At 35.0% G+C, this 24,740-nt stretch overlaps 1 protein-coding gene across 1 annotated transcript in view; it reads right to left on the bottom strand.

The window, feature by feature from the left end:
• Positions 1-24,740, bottom strand: part of TRHDE (thyrotropin releasing hormone degrading enzyme) — a 200,187-nt gene that overhangs the window by 61,128 nt on the left and 114,319 nt on the right. The window contains exons 9-10 of the mRNA XM_039223530.1: positions 23,239-23,369; positions 23,073-23,128 (exon numbers count right to left, since the gene is read on the bottom strand). Coding sequence (XP_039079461.1) covers positions 23,073-23,128; positions 23,239-23,369 — 187 coding nt within the window. The remainder of the gene's footprint in view (positions 1-23,072; positions 23,129-23,238; positions 23,370-24,740) is intronic.

Here is a 24,740-nt window from a genome sequence, read left to right as displayed (position 1 = left end):
GACGCTTAACCGACTAAGCCACCCAGGCGCCCCTGTTTTACTTTCTTATAGTGCTCTCTCATTAGTGATTTAATTCAGAAAAAAAATATGTTTTAAAACAGAATCACATAAAAAATGAAACTAGTCAAGGGAACATTTTTAAATGGTCTTTCTACTTTGACAGGTGGCTCTAACTAGGTAAAGCCAAAATTTGGACACCCTCTATATATCCAGAGATTTGAAATCTGAGCATGCGTCTTAATCCAAAACCGAGAGCAGATTTTCATAATAGCAAGGAATTCCTTTTTTAAAACTTAAACTCCAAAAAGACGTTATCATTTTAACTTTCTCATTCTGGTCTCTTCATGTCCACTTTCCTCTTCAAAAATGTGTTTGCTGCAGTCACTTTATTTTGAGATCTCCTTGAAGATTATCCTGAAATACCATTGACTGCTAAAAAGCTTGAGGTCGAGAGCCAGCAGGCAAGATAGCGGAGTAGGAGGACCCTAAGGTCACCTAGTCCTCTGGATACATCTAGATAACACTCACATCAGTGTAAATAACCCAGAAAATGACCCAAAAACTGGCAGAACAAACTCCACAACTAAAGGTAGAGAAGAGGCCATGTCAAAGTGTGTCGGAAGGGCAGAGACATGCTGGGGAGTTAAACAGACCATGGGCTGTCCACAGGAGGTCGGGAGCCACGCACATGGAGAAGAGAAACAGGGAGCCTAAGTGGGGAAGAGGAATTCCAATAACATTTGGTTTTGAAAATTAGAGGGGCCGAATTTCATTAGTTCTTAAATCCAGTTGGATCTAAAGCCTGGAATTTTAAAAATCAGCAGGCTCCATTCTGGGAGAACCTAGAAGGCAATAGGAATCTGAGTCTCCACCCTTAAAGAGACAGCAGGACAAACAGCCTGAGGAAAAAGCAGCAGTTTAAAAAATGTCTTGAGGCGTATACTGGAGGAAGAGTTATTAACTAGTCACAGAGCCTGTCCCAGAGGGGCAGGGTTCCCTGAGGAATTTCTCCAGGAACAAAGGAGTCCACAGATGCCATTTCCTTCCCCGACTCCCCAGCATAAACAGGGGGTCACCTGCAGGAATGGGCAGGGCATGGGAATTCACTATTAAACTTGCTTACACCAAGCCCTGCCCCACCACTGCCCTTTGGTGGGTCCACCCTTTCTAGTCATGCTTGCTTCTGTCCTGGAGCTGCAGGCCCCCTCCCTCAGTAGACCAAAACCTTGCCAAAACCTTATCTCTTGGCCCTCACACTTTGTGGAACTTTGGTCTTGGTGATGGTGGCAGCGGTGGGCCCCCTGCCACAAAAGACCAACATGCACCTTGTTAAAACTGGTCTACTAACAATACAGGGACTAAATACTGCCCACAAGAAGCAGAGAGTCACTATAGTTGACTGGAATGAAGGAAAAAGTGACTAAGACCAAAGAGTAGGGCACACATGACACACGTAGGAGATACCCTGAAGTCCTAGGTTCTGGTCAATAGGACACTGAACTGTAGGTCCCTACAGGACCTCTGCTTCATAAGGCAATTACTTTCAAGAGCAGGAGACATAGCTCACCTTCCTAACACACAAAAACAGACCGAGGGAGTGAGACAAAATGAAGACACTGAGGAATATGTCCCAAATGAAAGAATAGGACAAAACCACAGTAAGAAGCCTAAGTGAAATGGATATAATATGCTTGGTAGAGAATTTAAAGTAATGATCATGAAGATACTCACTGGGCTTGAGAAAAGAGTGGAGGACATCAGTGAGACCCTAAACAGATAAAAAAAAAAAAAAAAGAACCAATCTGAGATGAAGAACACAACAAATGAAATTAAAAATACAGTTGATGAAATCAGTAGGCTAGAGGAAGCAGAAAAAAGATTTAGCAACCTGGAGGACATAGTAATGGAAAGTAATCAAAATGAAAAGTTGAGAGAAAAATGAATTCTGCAAAGTGAGAATAGACTTGGGGAACTCAGCAACTCCATCAAACATAATAACATTTGCATTATAGGGATCCCAGAAGGGGAAGAGAAAGGGGACAGAAAATTTATTCAAAGAAATAATAGTTGAAAACTTCCCTAATCTGGGGGAAGGAAAGAGTACCCACATCCAGGAGATACACAGATTACCCCCAACAAAATCAACCCCAGGAGGTCCAAATCAAGACACATAGTAATAAAAATGGCAAAAGGTAGTGATAAAAAGAAAATTTAAAAGCAGCAAGAGTAGAGACGACAGCTAAGTACAAGGAAACCCCATAAGGCTATTAGCAGATTTTTTTTTTCTTTCAGCAGAAACTTTGCATGCCAAAAGGGAGTGGCATGATATATTCAAAGGAAAGGAAAAATCTGCAGCCAAGAATACTCTATCCAGCAAGGCTATCATTCAGAATAGAAGGACAGAAAAAGAGTTTCCCAGACAAAGAAAAACCAAAAGATTTTATGACCACTAGACCAGCTCTACAAGAAATGTTTCAACCTTTATGTTTATAAACATTTACATAACATTTAACATAACATGGGGAGACTCTGAGTTGAAAGAAAGACCATAAGTAAGAAAAAGAAAACTAGCACATAAGCAGTGAAAATGAGTATATCTGTAAAATCAATCAAGGGACTCATAAAATAAAAACTTGTAAGGTATGACAGTACATACTTAAAATGTGGGAAGGAGAGGAGAAAAAATGGGTTCAAACATAAGACTCCATATAGATTGCTATATGTAGAATATGTTATATATGAACCTAATGGTAACCAAAAATCAAAAATCAGTAATAGATATGAAAAAAAAGAGAAACGAATCCAAGTATATCACTAAGAAAGTCAGCAAACTGTAAGAGAAGAGAGCAAAAGAAAAAAGAATCAGAGAACTACAAAACAAATAACAAAACAGCAATAGATACACATCTATCAATAATTACTTTGTAGTAAATGGACTAAGTGCTCCAATCAAAAGACATAGGGTGACAGAATGGATAGAAAACACAAGACCTACTTATATACTGCCTATAGGAGACTCATTTCAGACCTAAAGACACATGCAGGTTGAGAGTGAGGGGATAGAGAAGCATTTATCCTGCACATGGATGTGAAAAGAAAGCAGAGTTAGCAATCAGACAAAATACACTTTAAAACAAGGACTATAACAACAGACAAAGAAGGACACTATAGACAATCCAACAAGAAGATATAACAATTGTAAATATATATGCACCCAGCATTGAAGCATCCAAATATATAAAATGGTTAATGACAAACATAAACTAATTGAAAGTAATACAATAATAGTAAGGACTTGAACACCCCACTCATATCAATGGGTAGATCATCCAAATAGAAAATCAATGAAGAAATAATGGCTTTGAATGACACAGGACAGATGGATTTACTGCCAAAACATCCCATCCTAAAACAATAGAATACACATTCCTTTCATGTACACACAGAACATTCTCCAGAATAGATCACATATTAGGCCATAAAACAGGCCTCAACAAATTCAAAAAGATTGAAGTCATACCATGCATCTTTTCTGACCACAATGCTATGAAACTAGAAATCAACCACAAGAAAAAGTCTGGAAAGAGCACAGATACATGAAGATTACATAACATGCTACTAAACAATGAATGGGTCAACCAGAAAATAAAAGAATTAAAAAAACACATGGAAACAAATGAAAATGAAAACACAAGTCTAAAACCTCTGGGATTCAGCAAAAGCAATCCTAAGAGGGAAGTTTATAGCAATAATGGCCTATCTCAAGAAGCAAGAAAAATAAGCAACCGAATTTTACACATAAAGAAGCTAGAAAAAGGGGCGCCTGGGTGGCTTAGTCGGTTAAGCGTCCGACTTTCGCTCGGGTCATGATTTCGCGGTTCGTGGGTTCGGGCCCCGCGTCGGGCTCTGTGCTGACTGCCAGCTCAGAGCCTGGAGTCTGTTTCAGTCTGTGACTCCCTCTCTCTCTGACCCTTCCCTGCTCACGCTGTCTCTCTCTCTCCTAGAAATAAATAAAAATAAAAAAATAAAAAAAAAGAAGCTAGAAAAATAAAAACAAACAAAACTCAAATTCAGGAGATGGAAGGAAATAATAAGATTAGAGCAAAAGTAAATGATAAAGAAATGAAAAAGAACCAAGAGTAGATTTATAATAACAGGAGCTATTTTTTGAAAACGTCAGCAGAATTGATAAACCTTTAGCCAGACTCATGAAAGAAAGAAAGAAAGAAAGAAAGAAAGAAAGAAAGAAAGAAAGAAAGAGAGAGAGGAAGAAACAGAGAGAGAGAGAGGGAGGAAGGGAGGGAGGAAGGAAGAAGAGAACTCAAATAAAATCAGAAATGAAAAAGGAAAAATACCTACCAAAACTACAGAAATATAAAGGATGGTAAGAGAATATTATTAAGACTTTCATGCCAACAAATTGGACAACCTAGAAAAAATGGATAAATTTCTAGGAACAATATAACCTCCCAATAATGAAGCAGGAAGAAAGTAAAAATTTTTAACAAATCTATTACCAGCAATGAAATTGAATTAGTAAGCAAAAATCTCCCAGCAAACAGAAAGAAGTCCAGGACCAGACATTTTCACAGGAGAATTCTGCCAAACATTTAAAGAAGTGTTAATATCTATTCTTTTCAAACGTTTCCAAAAAAGAGAAGAGGAAAGAGAATTTCCAAGTCCATTCTCTGAGGCCAGCAATATCCTGATACCAAAACCAGATAAAGGCACCACACAAAAAAGAGAACTACAGGCCATTATCTCTGATGAACATAGATGCAAAAATCCTCAACAAAATATTAGCAATCCAACAATACATTAAAAACATTATTAACTATGATCAAGTGGGATTTCTTCCTGGGATGCAAGGGTGGTTCAATATTCACAAATCAATCAGTGCGATACATTGTATCAGTAAGAGAAAGGATAAAGACCATAAGATCATTTCAATAGACCAAAAAATAGATTTCATAAGATCATTTCAATAGATTCAAAAAATGCATTTGACAAAGCACAGTTTCATTCATGATAAAAACTTTCAACATAGTTACATAGATCATTGGAACAGAACAGAAAGCCCAGACACAAATCTACAAATATATGGTCCAGTAATCTTTGACAAAGGAGGAAAGGATATACAATGGGAAAATGATAGCCTATTCAACAAATGGTGTTGGGAAAACTGGATACCAACAGGCAAAAGAATGAAATTGGATAATTTTCTTACACCATACGGAAAAATAAAGTCAAAGTGGATAAAGACCTACATGTGAAAACGGAAACCATAAAAATCCTAGAAGAGAGTTTAGGCAGTAATTTATCTGACACTGGCTGTAACATCTTTCTAGATATGTCTCCTGAGGCAAAGGGGAAAAACGCAAAATAAAGTATTGAGACTACATCAAAATAAAAAGCTTCTGAACAGCAAAGGAAACAATAAACAAAACTGAAACACAGTATACCAAATGGGAGAGGATATTTGCAAATGACATATTTGATAAAGGGTTAGTATCCAAAAGTTGTAAAGAACTGATACAATTCAACACCAATAAAAACACAAATAATCCAATTAAAACAGGCAGAAGACATGAACAGACATTTCTTTAAAAAATACATGCAGATGGACAAGAGACACATGAAAGATGCTCAACATCACTCATCATCAGGGAAGTGCAAATCAAAACCACAAAGAGATATCACCTCACATTTGTCAGAATGGCTAAAAGAAAAAACTCAAGAAATAATAAGTGTTGGTGGGGATGTGGAGAAAAAGGAATTCTCATATCCTGTTGGTGGGAAGGCAAGCTGGTGCAGCTACTGGGGAAGACAGTATGGAGGTTCTTCAAAAACTTAAAAATAGAACTACAATATGATCCATATGCACTCTGGATATCTACCCTAAGAAGACAAAAACACTAATTTGAAGGGATATATGCACCACTATGTTTTTTGCAGCATTATTTACAAAAGCCTAATTATGGAAGCAGCCCAAGTATCTATCAGTAGGTGGATGGACAAAGAATTGGTATATATCTAAGGATATATATTTATGTGTGTGTGTGTGTATGTGTTATAAATAAAAGTATATAAGGGAATATTATTCAGCCATAAAAAGATAATGAAATTTTCCCATTTGTGACAACATGGATGGATCTAGAGAGTATAATGCTAAGCAAAATAAACCAATCATAGAGAGACAAATATTGTATGATTTCATTCATATGTGGAATTTAAGAAACAAAACAAAGGGAAAAAAAGAGGAAGATAAACCAAAACACAGACTCTTAAATGTAGAGAATGAACAGATGGTTGCCAGAGGGATAGTACATAGAAAGATGGGTATAATAGGTGATGGGAATTAAGAGTACACTTATCTTGATGAGCACTGAGTAATATATGGAATTGTTGAACCACTATACTGTACACCAGACTAATATAGTACTGTATGTTACCTACACTGGAATTAAAAATTTTTAAATAAATAAAGTCTTAAAAAAGAATATATTATGCTTTGTTAAAACAAAATGCTTGAGATATATTACCAGATAACCTTAGATGTAGGTATCATGTCATTATTTGTGTGATGTTATTTGTTTCCTTCTTCCACATTTTTTTCAAAGATCACCCTAAGTTCTTAATTGCTACCTCTTCATGAAGCAGTAGGAGACTGTGAGCATACCACACAGAAGTGGTCACTCCCTCCTTTAAAACAGTGTTTAGATATGCTCTTAAAACACCTAACATTTATATTAGAAAAACATTAAATACTTTAGAGCAATGTATTACATTAGATAAAATCTTACATTAGATAATTGTGAGGTCATAATCTCTCTAAATTCTAAGGCATTTGAGGATATTCTATTAAATTCTTCAGTTCATATGATTAACACAATACATTGGTATAGTAGATTATGATCTACTATGATGTTTATCTAACATTATCATGTTTATGAACATTTACTTAATGAAGAAATGAAATATATACATTTCTAACAACTATGAAAAAAAGCATGTTTTGTATGTGAATGTTGTTTTTAAGAGCTCCTTGCTTTCAACATCATGAAGCTGCCTTTATTCAGATAGATTTGTATCTCCTTTATCCATTTAATTATCAAAGTGACTAAATTTAATGTTAATATGCAATCTTCATACTTAAAACTGCATGGTATATATCAGAATGAGTATTTTGGATTATAATGATATTTGTTGTCAAGAAAGCTAAGAAAGATATGTTATGGAGAAAGATAAAGTAGGATGAAAACTAAGAGTCAAAAACTTCATCAGAATAGACTTGAATTAAACTTGGGCATACATTCTTTTATCTGAGTATATGGATATACATTTCCAATAAAATCACACCTGAATAATTTGTTTTAAACTGAGGTAAGACTACGAAAAAATTGACATATCTTGGAGTAACTGCTTTTCTAGCCCTAAAGTCTCAGTTCAATATCTTATGTCTCCTAAATGTCCTGATAGGTGCTGGTCCATCATGGAATGTCATAAAAACAGAAAATATTAATCAAGCACTTACCAGGCCTAGGACTATACAGAATGTTTATTACATGATCTCAGTTAATATGAGAAATAAAAGTCTGATATAGATACCATTTAATCCACATCTTGTAGTTAGGGAAACTAAGGATAGAAGTCAGTAACTTATTCAAGGTTACATTTTTGTTAAGAGCTAGGTCTAATATTCATATTAAATCTTAGGTCAATGATCTTAACCACCATGATTTCATAAACTAAAAATTAGAGCAGAGGAAGCAAATTATTTTTATACAATAATTATTCCTTAAGCTTATTTTGACCTAAAGAATAGGATAATATAAAAAGTGAAATTTATACCATTTTTTAAAGATTTCTAGCCATGCTAGAAAACACTCCATTCTTCTTGAAAGAAACATGCCCACGTTTAGTGGCAACTTGCCCATGTGTTTCAATGATATTAACCATGTTTATAATCATGGACTCAATAATCAAATTTCCAAAAATATATAAGTAAACAGCCAACAAATAATAAAGACTGCATGCACAAACATTTTCTTTGTAACTGCTTATAAGTAAAAGTTTGAAAACGTCCTGAATTTCCAATAATATAATTATGTTTAAATTAATTAGGACATATACAGCCATACAATCATGTACTAGAGAGCATTTCAAAATTATTTTATTAAGATAGGGAAATAAAATGCATAAATATTGGAAAGGAAGAAGTAATATACTATTGTTAGTTCCAGAAGACATTACAGTGTTTGTAGAAAACCCTGAGGAAACTATTTAAAAAGTGTAAGAAATAATAAGCAAATTTAGCAAGGTTGCAAGCATAAGGTCAATATAGAAAACTCAAGTACATTTCTCGGAATGAGGGGTTGGCATTCCTTTTCTTAAAGGGCCAGACAATAAATATTTCAGGCTTGTGATCCACACAGTCTCTGTTGCAAAATTTTGTTTTTAAAATTTTTTAACGTCTATTTATTTTTGAGAGAGAGAGAAAGACAGAGCATGAGCAGGGGAGGGTCAGAGAGAGACGGGGACTCAGAATCCAAAGACAAGCTCCAGGCTCTGAGCTGGTTGTCAGCACAGAGCCTGACACGGGGCTTGAACCCATGAACCGCGAGATCATGACCTGAGCTGAAGTCGGACGCTTAACCAACTGAGCCACCCAGGTGCCCCTCTGTTGCAAAATTTAATTCCACCATTGTAGCAGGAAAGGAACCATAGACAATGTAAAAGTAAATGCTCCTGACTATGTTCCAATAAAACTTCATTCACAAAATCTAGTGGCTGGCATGTGGGCTACAGTTCATGAATCCATGACTGTGTATGTATAAATACAATTACAATGAATTACATATATTTCAATGAAAATGAAAATATATATTCAATTACAATGAAAGGCCTCTCATATGACATATATGTGTGTGTATATATATATGCAACTAACCAGTCAAGTGCAAAATTTTACAAATAACTTTATAATAACTAAAAGATAAAATATGCAGTAATAAATTTATTAAGAGATGTATAAGATTTGCATACTGAAAACTATAAAGCAGAGCAAAAGAAAACTTCAAAAGACCTGAGCAAATGAAGAGCTATGCCACAAACATGGCTATTAAGACGGCAATTCTCTCCAAATTGATTTATGTGTTTAATCTCATCCAAAATCCTAAAAGAGTTATCATAAAGCTACAGTAATCAAGACAGTGTTGTATTGGCATACTGAAAGACAAATAAATCAATGGAATAGGCTACAGAATCCAAGAAATAGATTTCTAACTTACATAGTCAATTGATTTTTGACAAAACTGCCATAGAAAGTCAAAGGAAAAAGAAGTCTTTTTACCAAATGGTGCTGAAACAACTAGCTATCTGTGTGGAAACAGTGAAACCCAACCCTTAACTTACACCAATCACAAAAATTAGCTAAACATGGGTCATACACTTACATGAAATAACTAAAATTATTAGCCTTCTAGCCAAAAACATAAGGGAAAAAACTTTGTACTATTGGATTTAGCACGGATATCTAAAACAGGACATGAAAAGCACATACTATGAAAGAAAAAAATTAATAAAATTTATGTCTTCAAGACCAAAAACTTTCAATTTTGAGAGACAAGTTACAAAAATAAAAAGACTAAACCATAAACTTGGGGAAAAAAAATTTTTTTTACATGTTTTATTTATTTCTAGGAGAGAGAGAGAGAGAGAGAGACAGCGTGAGCAGGGGAGGGCCAGAGAGAGAGGGAGTCACAGACTGAAACAGGCTCCAGGCTCTGAGCTGGCAGTCTGCACAGAGCCCGACGCGGGGCTCAAACCCACGAACCGCGAGATCATGACCTAAGCGAAAGTCGGACGCTTAACCGACTAAGCCACCCAGGCGCCCCGAAAATTTTTAAAATATATATCGGAATAATAGGCTTGGCTCAGACTATTTAAAGAATTTTTTTTTAATTTTTTTAAATGTTTATTTAATTTTGAGAGAGTGACACAGAGCGTGAGCAGGGGAGGGTCAGAGAGAGAGGGAGACACAGAATCTGAAACAGGCTCCAGGCTCTGGGCTGTCAGCACAGAGCCCGATGCGGGGCTCAAACCCACGAACCGCGAGATCATGACCTGAGCCGAAATCGGACGCTTAACCGACTGAGCCACCCTCCCTAATAAGACAACCCAAATTTTTAAAAATGGACAAAAATTTCTGAATAAATATTTCACAAAAGAAGATATACAGATGGCAGATAAGTACATGAAAAACTTCTCAACATCATCAACAATCAGAAAAGTACAAATGAAATCAATTTCAAAGAAAGGTCTCACACGATCAGTACTCTGTCACCTCCTAAGCTCATGTCATCCTGCTTTGCCCCTTACTCACTCCATTAGAGCCACATCCATCTGACTTTCTCTTGAAGACACCAAGCACATTCTACCTCAGGACCTCTGTACTTGCTGTTCCTCTGTCTGGAATGTTCTATTCCTGGATAGCTCTCTTATATACTTCTTTTAGGTCACTGCTCAAATGTCAACTGAAAAGTGAGAGCTTCCCTCACCATTATATTTAAAATAAACTCCCTCTCTGTGCCCCTTTGCTGGAGGCCGACTCTGGAATGTCCAGGGGTCCCTGAAGGATGGACAGTGTTGGGGAGAGAGAGAGTGAGAGAGCCCAGGAGATTCTTTCTGATCACCAGGCAGGCATCTCTGCTCTGACTGGGGCTCAACATTATTTTATCATTAAGTAGTTGGGGGACGGCACAGAAGTGGCATTTGCCTTAGACAATGGTTTCTGATAACAAACTTCTTTGATATGTAAGAAATTTCCCAGAACTTAGATATGTAGAAGACTCATGCATAATGTTTACAATAGTGATTGAGGTAGGGGATTTAGATGCCTATCCTATGTGGAAGGTATGCGTCTTTAGCATATCAGACAAAGTTTTCAGCATAAAAAGGGTGAAGTTACTTCTCTGTGGGCAGGGGTCAACAGCTTGTTTATTTAAGGTGGAAGTATCAAGAAAAAACAGGTCTTTCAGGGAACACCTCTGCTCTCATAATCACAAAAGAAGAAGTTCCTCAAAAGGTTCCTTCACAGGGAGCAATCAGCATATACAAGGCCAGAAAATGCTCTCAGCAGAAACAAATGGGTGGGGGTGGATATTTGCCCTTAACTCTAAATTAAGTCTCATGGCCAGACTCAGTTGTCTTTGATATGCAAGGTCCATAGGAAGAGGCTTTTTACAATCATCCACAGAGCTTTCATCTAAAATCTCTTTTGTAAAGGCAGGACTATGCTTTTCCTTATGAGGTTTCTGTGTTTGGAATATTGGTCTCATATGGAATAATGTGAGGCCTGGTCAATACCAGCAGCCTCATTTCCAACATGAGCCAGTAGTAGCAGAAAGAGATACCAGTTTTCGTTTCTCATGGCAGGAGCTGTGCAAACGCTACCATATCCTTGCTGTGACTGCCATCCAGTGAGGCCAGTGCGGCTCCCAGCACCCCTTCTCCAAACACTCCCATTCTTTGTTTTACTATTTATTTACTGTAAATATCTCACCATCTAACATATATTTGTTTGCATGATAATCTGACTGTAATCAGTCTATACTGTAATATAAGATCTATGAAAACAGAGACTCTATCCACATACATTTGTAATCTCTATGCATTTTCAAGTGTAAAAACCTGTTACTGTATAACTGGAAGATACTGCTGACCAACCTTGTGTTACAGAGTTTTCCATTTGTGAATTATTCTTACTAATGAGCATCAAAAACTGAAATAAAGAAAGTCACCCCAGTAATAGCACTTTGAAGTGCTTCTCATTCTTTTCATTAGTTTCATTTGCCTGTTTGTGAAACATACTCTCATACGTTTATCTGTTAAGTATAAGGAGAACTCACAGTTCATTTTAATATCATGGATATGCACTTTAGAAACTGATTAAGTTACCTATATGCTTTGTATGTAATCATGTATATAAAATATTTATCTCAGTAACATCTTCCTTTAAGAAAAATCGCTTGATTTTATTTGAACTAATCATCAGCTATGATTCTTAAATTTTAAAATTCCACATTACTTTTCTTATATGAAAATGAACATAACAAAATAATCTTTCTGAAGCCAAATACAGTGATTCCAGCATAGCATGAAATAAATATCATGGTTCTTTGTTTTCCACCCACCTTTTAATCCATGTAGCTACCATTTACTGATTAGTCAGCAAACCCATTAATGTTCATACTGTATAGATCATTTATGAAATACTTTACATATTTCTTTGGGTTTTATGGAAACACAACTTTTCATAAGTTCTTCATACGTACTCTGAGAAATAACTGACAGTCTATCAGTGTCAAAATTTAAGATAACGCAGTAACATTTAAAAAATGGAAAGGAAACCCAAAAATCTCCACAAAGATGGAAATTTAGAAATATGGTAATCTGAGAGGCAAGGGGCCTAATTACTCTGCACAGTAACTATATTTATGTAATAATTTTAGTCTTTGTATTGGTGGAAAAAGGAGAAGTAACATTTCCCTCAAACTAGCCATGGATAAAATTCATGATCTGCCCCCAGCTTATGAAATTAACTTCCAATACATTTGCACATTGAGAATGCAAAACCAACTAATTTCCACCTGAAATTTCTTTCTATCTATTTCTGATAGCATTCCCGAGGACCTTCAAATAATTTAGAGTATGTGTCAGTTAGCATCCACACAAAGCTCTCTGATACTCAATCATTATTCTCTTCAGGGCCTATTAGTCTTACTTGAATTTGTCATATGTAGACTGCTAGACTAACATTTTCTTATTACAAATTCTCTTTTCACTCCTTTCAGTGAGCATAACCACCTGGTGACCTAGAGGGTTGATGTTGAACTTCTGTTTAATCCTTATCCTAATTAGGTAAAGCAGCTAAGCAACCGGAAACCTCTGCCCAACTCCCTTTAGAGGCTCCAATCAACCACACTGCAGGCCATTCCTAGTTTAGGAAGGAAGAATCCAATCTGAGATTCAAATGTGGTCTGACTCCATAGGTCCCAGAACTGCTTCTTAGCTTCTGAGTTGGCCTGCGTTCATATCTTTAAATAACAAACATTAAAAAAGGCTTTGGCACAGTTGTAGCAAGCCAAGATTTCCTAATCCGATGTTTTCTTACATCCAAAATAGTGAAGGCCTCTTCACTGGTACTTCATTCCACATAAGGGCATTTGAAGCATCCCACACAGAATAGTTCAAATTGCATGCAATTAAAGGAGAATATCATGTGTTTCAAATCATCTCCCAAAGGCTTTAAAGATTTGCCTCATAAGCAAGAGTATGTGTTCATGTGAATTAATCACTCACCTACATTGCACAATATGTTAGAACTAAATTTCTTTTCCTTTCCTCTCTTCTCCAAATTATTGCCTCCTCAAATATAAAAATGGAATCTTCTATATTTCCACGGCAAGTAGAAACTACTGTAAAATACATATTTTCTATTACCTTTATCCTGGTTTCCTTACCAAGGCCGCACTGCTATTTAGGTAAATAACTGTCTATATCCAAAATAGACTTTTTGAGATCTGGGAGAAACACAGGAGTAGCTCTTACCTTATCATTGGCTGATCAGCATGTTTGTTAAGAAAGATGACTATCAAAAAGGCTCCTCTGGATCTCTGTTCTAAGGTCAGAAAGTATCATGACAAGATAACTTTATTTTAAATTTTTTTTTTTATGTTTTAATTATTTTTAGGAGAGAGAGAGAGAGAGACAGCGTGAGCAGGGGAGGGTCAGAGAGAGAGGGAGTCACAGGCTGAAACAGGCTCCAGGCTCTGAGCTGGCAGTCAGCACAGAGCCCGACGCGGGGCTCGAACCCACGAACTGCGAGATCATGACCTAAGCGAAAGTCGGACGCTTAACCGACTAAGCCACCCAGGCACCCCTGACAAGATAACTTTAAGCAGTAAATAATTACACTAAAATAAAACTGCTATTAATACCTATATTCATACAGTCTTCAATTTAAAGACTTCTTTATAATTCATCATAATAAAAATGAAAGAAGGTTTTTGGAGCCAGAGTATAGCTCTTTGTTAAAATTAGGCCTTTATATTAACAAGCCAAATACCAGAAGGATTAATCTTTTGACAAACAGAGTCTACCTCAAAATTCTCATTTTCTTCTTTTTTATCACATACTCCTTGCTGAAAGAACCTACTTACTTATCTTTTCTTTCCTTCATCTTTATAGGTTCCCAATTCCCTCAAAGAACATCACAGAATAACCACAAAGCCTAAAGATATCCTTCTCTCTCAGTTAATGCTTGTTGCAGGTAGCTTGATTGTTCTTGCCTACCTGCACTGTCAATAGATTCACAGATTATTCTAGGTCTAGATGTGGGATTAGTATGCAGGAAAATTCTGCCATGCCTTTCACCAGGGAAAACTACTGAATACTTTAGAGTTCAATATGCATATGTATGACTGATATGTGCCAGTATGCTCATTTGAACATAAAGGTATCTCCTAATTATATGAGAACCCTCTAGTACTTTTCCATGCTTGGAAAAATTTCTGAGATACCCAGATTATGAAGGACATCCAAATTATGAGTTTTGTTTACAGCTGTCAGGTGGAATATCTGAAATAGTAACATATTTAATGGTAAGAACAAAAAACATTTTTGAATACTTCTAACTAATTCTCTGATGCCCTGATTGTTGAATGGTCAGCTCAGGACTCTACAATCCATAGAAAACCATGCTTCCTGCTGTTAAGGATGCCTACTGTAAGACCTCTTGGCCTCAAAGAAGCACCTGCCTGTATAACCTGATGCCATAAATATCCTCTGGGTCTCAGAAGCAGTGATTTTCACATTGTTGTATGTGTTGGAATTATATGAGGTGCTTCATAGAATGTAGTTTTCTAGGCAGTCTGGGGAATATGCAATTTTTAATAAAACATTTCAGGTGATTCTGATGCAGGTAGCTTTTCAGAGCATGCTCGAAGGAGCACTGTACTTGAATATGCAAAAGATTTGCAGCAAGCAGCAGAAGGGATAACTCAAATTCACGAAAGGAGAAACACTAAGATAAAACTATCTCAAGAATCTCAGATCAGAGGAATATTCAGGACTTAATGTTAAAAGTATGCGTTACAAATATCTATTCAAGTGAAGTTGGTGGCTCAAATGGACATTTTGGAGGGATCTCTGCCTACGTAAATTATTTGTGAACAGGCAAGTATTTATAATTCTTAGAAAGGTCAGAGATCCTACAGCAAATTCTTATGAAATCTTGGGGTTACGTTTCAAAATCCTTAGAGAAATAGAAGAATCACAATTGGTGTTAAATATGACAACAGTACTAACTACAGCATGAATTATAAAAATTATTTTTAATATGTGAGATACGGAAAAGCATAAATATATACACTTATTCAAACAAATTTGTACTCACATTTGGAAATTTAGACTATTTATTATTTAAAACAATGGCAAGTCCACATAACCTACAAATATCACCGATAGTTTTGTAACTCCAGGGTACAGCCTGCTTGCCATGAAAATGGAGCAAACCTACAGAATGATGTCAAAACCTCTTATGCTCCACTCAACAATCTCAGACATTAGGCACTAACATTAAAACATTTTTGCCTATGGAGGTGAAACACAAATTTGGCAGCAAAAGGCTACAAATTTGTCTTTCATTTAATGCAGTACAATTTAAAAGTTTCCAAGAAAGTTTGGAATCAAGAATCACAAGCTTGCCCTTAAATCTTCAGGTTTATTCTTCTCAGAAGTACCTCATATGGTCGTTCCCCCTAAATTCTTACCCCAAGGACAACATCTGTGACTCCACCTTCAACTGATTTCTAAATATAGCTCAACAGAATGTGTTACCTTAGTTTAACCTTGAACAAACCAGGGTGTGCTTGCAGGAACAGTTTAGCTTGAAAATTCAGGAATATACTCAGGCATTTACTGGGTTATCATCGGAAGAAAGCTGAAGACTCTGAGCTCATTATAGTAAAATGTTCTGAAAAATGCTCTCAAAGTATTTTTAACATTTATCTGTGGCAAAGCATTGCATAAACTATGACTAATTTAGAGGTCTTTCGGATATGAATTTTAAAATAATTGCATGCAGAAAGGTGTAAAATGAGAAGGGTCCAAGGTTATTTTTTTTGTATATCTCAAGAGGAGCATTAGCTGATGATGACAAATAGATAATTAGAATCCTCAGCCTCAGAGTTGTGAAGAATTTTGTGATTTTGCAGGCATGGCCATGAAGCTCTTAAATAGACTCATTGTGAGTCACTACTCATAGCGTGGAAAGATCTGCAATGGTTAGAAAGGCTGAGAAGACAACTGTAAGCTAATTTTAATAGCTTTTGGTCAATGGCAGAAGATTGGAAGCATAAAGCCAACAATAAATCTTATTTTGCAATAAACAATTTTATCACTTTCAGAATTTCATAAATATTTAATTGCAATCCTCTCGCACACACATTCTGGTGGCTTAATAGAAGATAAATAAGAATATAATCATACATGGATACTTCTCCCAAATGAGCCTAATACAAACAACTAAAGAATCATCCTTCTCTTCTTGCTCAGTGAGTACAACATAAAATACCCTTTAATCAGTATTCTATTATTATTAATAACTCACGATTCCATGATAAAACACAAGAAAGAAAAATGTTATGCTGAGATTTTACAGTACTTTAAAAAAGGAAAAGTGTAGGGATGTAATAAAGAATTCCAAAACTAAACCTCCTTCATAAAATCAGAATTTATAAAGCAGAAGACAGTAGTGGAAGGACCCAGGATCCTTAAGGAGGTTTTGCATAGCAATATTCAATAGAAGTGAGGTCTCCATAACACAGTGGGGACTCAGGACAAAAAGTCCAGCTTGCCACCTCTTTCTCACAAAGGATGCCTAAGTCTTTCCTTCTCAATTTCATCTATGAAAGATCAGCACATTACCTTTAAACAACTAGCCACCAAAGTGTGAAAAGCTGCTCTTTGTCTAGTCCAATCAGGATGGAGTTGCTTTTCAGGCATATCATGCTACTGTTTTCTGCATTGAGTGAAGAAACGATCAACGGCGTTTTGCAAGAGTAACTTTAAACAAGGTAGAGGAGAGCCATCCAGAAGACATAGAAGAATTTCTAATAAAAGCCATGATTGAAGAACTTCCACAAGAGGAGCATTTTACAACCACTCCGTTTGCAAACATTGCTTAGGTGATTTTAACAATGTTGTTACCAGTCCTGAAACTATGGCTCAGAAATAAAAACAACATGTAAGAGTAGGTTTTGGATGTTCTCATAATTTGCTTCTTTGTGAGCCTTTATATTTCCACTGGCTCATCTACTAAATTTCCAGTTTTCCTAGCATGTCTCAGATTTATAAATTCTAAAACAAGTAGATAGAAATGTATGCATAAATTTTTAAACTTATACATGCATCAAACATGTATTAAACACTACACATGCCAAGTGTGACATTCATAACCTCCAGATATAGGCCCTTATATTTGTTGTTAATGTAACACTAATATTTTAAATGAAATGACTGCTATCCTATTCCTTAACAAGTTTTGCAAACTAAGTTATAATAATGTGTCCTTATTAAGTGATTGGATCCTTAATCAAATAGCTTATAACAGAAAATTTTAAAATATGCTCTGCAGCCCTAAAAAAGTTATAATACTAATAATGCAATAAACTGGCATGTGTTCTGAATAATTGAATTTTCCAGAAAACTGGTCATCAAATAAATAAATCAGTGCAGTAACTGTCCAGGGCAAAGATGATGATGATGATGATGATGATTTATTTCTGGAACTTTTCTGAATACGAACAAATTTTCCAAACAATTTCCACATATTGTGAATAGTTTCAAATAAAATACCACATAAGTCCATGGTCCAGTGATAGTCTTTTAGTTTAGACTCTTAGTTTAAAATTGCACTGAAAGCATATTAATAGTTTTAAATATTCAAATCCAGTGGTCATTATACTTTCTGCTCCAAATCTTCCAAATTTTCAGTTTCTCTCATATTATGCTAATAAATGCCTTCAGTAAGAGTTCTACCTTATCTGGCTGCAAATTCCATTCTGCCTCTATCTCTGCCTTACTCTGGCTGCAGTATCAGTCATGACTGTACTAACAGTTCTGCAGAAGTCCGCCCTCCAGTCTACACCCCTCCCACTCTCATTCTCCTACGTTTATACCTTTCATGGATTTTCATAGTAAACTCAGTCTTCTGATGTTATTTCCCATATGATGTCCTCCATAATCTTTCTCAGCCTCATTAATTCTTTACCTCTCAATGCTTTCATAATCTTTTATTCATAGCACTTATATACTGAATATGATTAATTATATACTGTGCATCATCCCTGCTAGACTGAATTCACTGAAAATGAGAAATGCATCTTGTTCATTTTATGTCACCCAATCTAACAATGCTCTATCAAAACCCAAACCAAAAACAAACATCTAGGCATTTTAGTCACTAATTTCAAAGTTCAAGCTATAACACAATGACATTTGCAAGGCAATTCGTTGATTCCTTATACACAAGCAATAAAAATCAGAATACATATGTGCAGAAGCAGCGCCATTTTCTATAGAAGCACATGCCATTAAAAAAGAGGAAGAAGAAGAAGAAAGAAAGAAATCAGGACACTTAGGTGGCCTAGTCAGTTAAGTGATTGGCTCTTGGTTTTGGCTCAGGTCATGGTCTCACAGTTTTTATGTTTAAGCTCTGCATTGGGCTCTGGGCTGACAGTGCAGAGCCTGCTTGGGATTCTCTCTGTCCCTTTCTTTCTGTCCTTCCCCTGCTTTCTCTCTCTCTCTGTCTCTCACTTAAAAATAAATAAATACTTTAAATTTATTTTTTAAAAATGAGGAAATAATATAACATTACCAGAATTCATGTACATAAAATCATAAAGCTTGACTTAAGGACCTGAATAAAAGGGGAAGTAACATGTTTTAATATTGAAAGCTTACATTTGGAAAGATGTTAATTCTTTAAAAATTAATTTGTAAATCCAATGCATATCAAGTCATAACTACAGCAGGATTTTAAATGGGGGTTGTCAGACCGATTCCAAAATTTATATTGAAGAAAAAATACATAAGATTTTGAACAAGAACAAGAGAAAACTTTTTCAAGCATAACACACTATAAAGGTAAATAAACTCTTTAGAAAAATATGGTATGAGCTCAGAAGAGAACAAAGAACCAATTAAACAGAATCAAATCAATTCCCTAATATATGACCATTTCCATTAAGATAAAAGATATCAATTCAAATGTATGAATAAGAAAGTCCTTTTAAATAAGATGGAAATAATTGGTTAAAAATGTATTAAAGTGAAAGAAAATGAGATTTCTATTCTATACACAAAATTTAATTGAGGAAGAGTTGAGTAGATAGATGTAAAAACAAAATAGTGATTAAAAGATGCAGTATTTTTGTAATCTTCATAGAAGTCCTTCTAAGTAAGACAGCACCAAAGAACTAGGAAATTATAAAAGGAATAACAAGACAAATTGAAAGTCTTCGAATGATGAAATACATCACAAAGTAAAAAAGAAAATTGACATAGTATTAAGAGACAATACTGTAAGAATGTATGCTACTAAAAGGATTAATATCCCAATACATCTAAAATATATAGGAAAATATAGTAGGAATTTACAGGGAAAAACATACAAGTACCAAATGTACTTATCCTTGTGTTACCAAAAGGTAAAGGAGTGAATTTAACGAGTACTGTAGCCACTCACATTTGCTACCAGAATGTCAAAAATTTAAAAGATGTATATGATTCATTGTCGTGGAGGGTTTGAGGGGATTGGGTCCTCTCATACATGGTTGATGGAGGGTTAAAATGGTAAAGCTTTTGGAATATAATTTTTAATATTTATCAAAGATTTTATCGTTTGTGAACCCAAAATTCCACTCACAGGTATTTACCCTATAGATAACTTTTGCTGCACACAACAAAAGACAGTTCAAGGATGCTCATGGCAGTCTTGATTATAATAGTGAAAAACTAGAAACAAACAATGGAATAAAGCCCCCAGACTAATTCTTATAAATGAATCAGAGAACAGAATGCATTTCTTTCTGTTCACATAAAAAAAAAATTAAACTGTATGGAAATGTAAAAAAAAAAAAAATAGCTGGGTCGATACACACCAAATATAAATAATTTTATCTGTGAGGAGGGTATGAAACAGTAGAAGAAAAATTTCACATTGTATCCCTCTTCTGTTTTAATCTTGTGCAGTTAGAATGCATTTATGTGATTTTTATAGATTTAAAAAGAGTACCTAAGAATATGCTTACTAATTGCACAAGATAATAGTAGGCACGAAAGCTTATAGTTTGAATAATTAATAATTAATTACCAATTCATGTTACAAATATATACCAGCATTGTCTTGTACTAGAGACTAGCTAAGCAGTAGTAACACAAGGATAAGGCAAAGCCCTGTCTTCAAAGTAATCATCAGGGGCCCAGAAAGGGATTGAACCATAAAATGACAACTTCTATAATACAGGTCCATAGGATGTCAGCTTATTCTTACCAGAGAAGACAGATTTCAGAATGGGCATGGGAGCGCAAGTGAACTTTTTTTTTTCTTTTTAGTTAATAGTAATATTTCCAACACATAACAGGCCACAGGAGTGGGAAGGCATTTGACATAATGGGCAGTCACTCTGACATGAGGTCATGGGTTTTGCTGTGCCAGTGTCTGCTGTTGAATCTCACCTCCACCCCTCACTTAAAAGCTGTGTGCCCTTTAGCTAAGTGACTTAACTCCTCTTAACCTCTATGCCTCAGCTATCATATGGCCATAGTAACCACATCCATTCCGAGGGTTTACTGAGAAGACTGAACAATGCCATTCATAAAAGCCTCCATATAGTACCTGGAACATACGTTTTATTAAATATTTGCTATTCTATTTGTTATCTTTAAAGAAGCCCAGAGAGCATGCTATGCTTAAAAAATTGAAAGAAGGTTGATACAGATGGGTAGCAAAACTATAAAACTTTTACTAGAAAATGGTGAAATATAACTTTAACTCCAAGTAAGTGCTGGGCATTTGCCTATAGAAATCTGGTTTTGTGTTTATTCACTTGCATACTAACAGGAAAATTATCTCATTATAAATAAAACAAATTTTAATATATATTCAATGGGATATGAATATTTTCCTGGTGAATGTGTATAAATGATAATGAAATTATTTACTTCAAATATTTAAGACTTCCAAAATTGGAATTGAAAGCAATGTTCTATCTTAGTCAACAAGGAATTTAATTTTTAGGAAAAAAAATTCATCCACCCAAATTAAATAAAGAATTTCATTAAAAAATAATTTTAATGCAGCTAAGTCAAAGATCTCTTCTTTGCATTTTCGTCTGCCCTCCTTCTTTTTGCTTCCTCACCATCATTTCAAACCTATAAGAATTCACATAACCACCATTTCAAACCACATCAGTCTTTCTATCTTGCTTGGCTTTTTCATTATGATAAATACTATTACTGCTGATATATATATATATGCACATTGGGCTCTCCAGTCAGACTACCGGCACAAAACCCTGGTCCTGTTGATTACTAGCTGTGTGAGTTTGGCAAGTTACTTAATGTCTCTGAGCCTCAGTTTCTTTACCTATAAAATGGGAATAATAATATTAATAATAATAATACATACCTACATATGTCATAAGGTTGTGAGAATTAAACAAATTGCTATATGTACAACATTTAGAACAGTGTCTAGAACTTTACTAAGTGTTTAATTAGTTGGTGGTATTAGTTCTCTTCTTGTTTCCAAACGTTTCCTTGTGTTGTTCATAACATAATTCTATTTCCTGCTTCTCTCTCAACACAATGTTATATTACGTACTCTCTCTTAGTGGTTTTCTGCATTTTTTAAACTTCTATGTCATGGCACCTGGGTGGCTCGGTTGGTTAAGTGCCAGACTACTGATTTTGGCTCAGCTCATGATCTTGCAGTTTGTGAGACTGAGTCCCATGTCAGGCTCTGCGCTGACAGCATGGAGTTTGCTTGCGATTCTCTCTCTCCCTCTCTCTCTGCTCCTCCCTGACTCGTGAATGTGTGCTCGCACTCTCTCTCTCTCAAAATGAAGAAATAAAAGTCACGAAATAGAAGATTTAAACTTCTATGTCAAAATAATCTTTATGTCATACTCAATACTTTATTCAGAGTAGAGTAAAAGCTACATCTTAGTCACTATCTCTACACATTGCTATCTTGGTGGGCCTTCCTCTAACACTATTGTTTCTCAATTTTTGCCCAATATATCAGATTATTAAAGTTAAAACTGTACTTGGATGTGAAACAATTTAAATATTAAAAGGACTGAGTTTACTTTACTATTTAATCTCAACATTGAGTACAGCTTTATAATCAACATTATCTTAAGTGAATAAATGTTTAATGACTGTTTGAAGGAATAACTCATTATAACATTATAAATTTAATTATGACACTAATGTAAATATTACTATAACTAGTACAACTAAAGGCTTCTGCTATAAGATTGATATACATTTTGTCCAGAACAGCTTAACTCTGTGGAATATTTATTTCTGTCTTACAGCACAAGCTTTCATAATGAATCACATTCAAAAAACATTAAAAAAAGATATATGAGTATATGTTAGGAAAAAAATTGCTGATGCTTGAAGGTATTTTCCATCAAAAATTAAATATGGCACAATGGTCATTTTGTAGAGTTCATTAATGAAATTGAGAAAGGATTATTAATCTCCAGTGTTAAATTGAATTTACAGTGAAAATTGATCAAGCTTCTCCTGACTCAGAAATATCCTGTGGCTACTATTGATCAAAAGTTAGGACCCTGATTATAATTCATATCCAAATACAAAAATGGGAGATAGAAATTATTCTTAAAAGATTTCTTATCAAAATCTATTGTATTTAGCTTACTAGAGGAAGTCTTATGGGCATCAATTTTATTGTGAAGATCTGCTGGAAAACATACCTGGCCAGGCTGAAGGCATCGTCGATCAAACCTGCTCTGTTACTGACAGAGAGAACCTAGGAGGTCAACCAGAAAAGGAAAAAAAAAAAAAAATGGAATCACTTAGAATTAAAACAGCAGGTGTTCACATCTCAAAACATATCTTTGATGAGTAAATCCAGTTTACCTCATGGTTTCTGATTAATTGATCAATTAGTAGTCTCCAATTCCTTAAATCATAGTTGACTCTAAAATAGCCAGTTTGATTGATGTTCCCCAGCAACCAGCTTCCTTTGTCCAAAGTTATTCTGTGGTGCTCTGAAAACAGCATTTTTGGGGGGTAAAATGGATTTTAAATTTATGGGTTAAAATGATATGAAGTATATTTTCTAAATTGCAGATACTGTAGTACCAATAATTAAAAGAGAACACCGTCATAAATACCTAGTTGAAATCTACTCTTTAATCAGTTCATCACTATATCTAGAATTCACTAGAAAACCTTTAGTTGGTTACTTATTATTACCTCAATTAATTGTTTTCTTATAATTAACATTTTTGTTCTTGATGAAAGCCCATTACCTACACAATGTTCTTCTCAAGACAAATGTAACCAAGAAATCTACTACTGTATTCATGTGGCTTCTAGTTAGATCGTATATAAATTAGACTAGAATAAAAGAAAAGACTTTAGGTGCATATTCTACTTATTTTATTCAGTAAGAAAGTGATTAAAACAACAGGGCTCATTTATTTTAAAGTCACTATTGTTCCTTGCTTTTTTCTTGGGCTTTCTTGGAGGTACCAATAAATAACAGACTTTCCAGTGTCATCAATAATGTTGGAAAAAGGAACCTCATTTGTTTAAGAATCTAATATTTCTGTATATAATTAGAATAAAGATAATACATTCTGTTTATTGGAATCACTTTGGAAAACGGTAACTTGTTTATATTCCCTAGCTAATTCAATTAAAGTAAGCCAGTTAAAACAATCTATAACTTAAATATTTAACTCCTTCAAATATGGTACAGATAGTGAACTCTGTTCACTTTAATTTCAGCCTCTATTGACTTCACAGAAGCATAGTTTTACAATTCTAATCATTTCATTGATGTCAGGACTCATGTTTCATAGCAGTTACATAATGTATTAAATTTACTTAAGGTTTGTAATTTATACACACACACGTGCGTGCACACACACGCACACACCCCACACACATAATGGTCTATCTAATTTCTACAATGACTTTAAACCAGAAAACGCATTACCGAAGCCATTTGTGTCAGTTCTCAGTAAGATGGACAATCTCCAATTTTCACTTTGTTATCAAGGTTTTCACACATCAGCCTACAAAACAGGATTTTCTTTTCTCTTTCTTTTTCTTTCTTTTTTTGAAACACTGAATTTATATTCTCTCTCAAGTAGACACCACACAGGAAGAGGTTGTGGCTCCCAAATTATTGGCTGAACATTAGTGACTATTAATTGCTCAGGTCTGGAATGGGATGGGCTCATTAATCTAAAGCATGCTTTATTCTGCCAATTTTTATAAATGGACGGTAAAACCAAAAATGTATACTGAACAGAAAAATCTACTCTTTAATATTTCAAATAGCACTTCAGCTTTCCTTCCACCTTTATAAATAGCATCTGTTGGAACAGATAAAGAAATGAGTCTCAGAC

Source organism: Hyaena hyaena, unplaced genomic scaffold, assembly GCF_003009895.1.
Source record: "Hyaena hyaena isolate Hyena2069 unplaced genomic scaffold, ASM300989v1 scaffold_1364, whole genome shotgun sequence".
NCBI classification, from domain to species: domain Eukaryota; kingdom Metazoa; phylum Chordata; class Mammalia; order Carnivora; family Hyaenidae; genus Hyaena; species Hyaena hyaena.
Note: the sequence above shows the minus strand (reverse complement) of the source record. Positions and strands in the feature narration are given on the sequence as shown.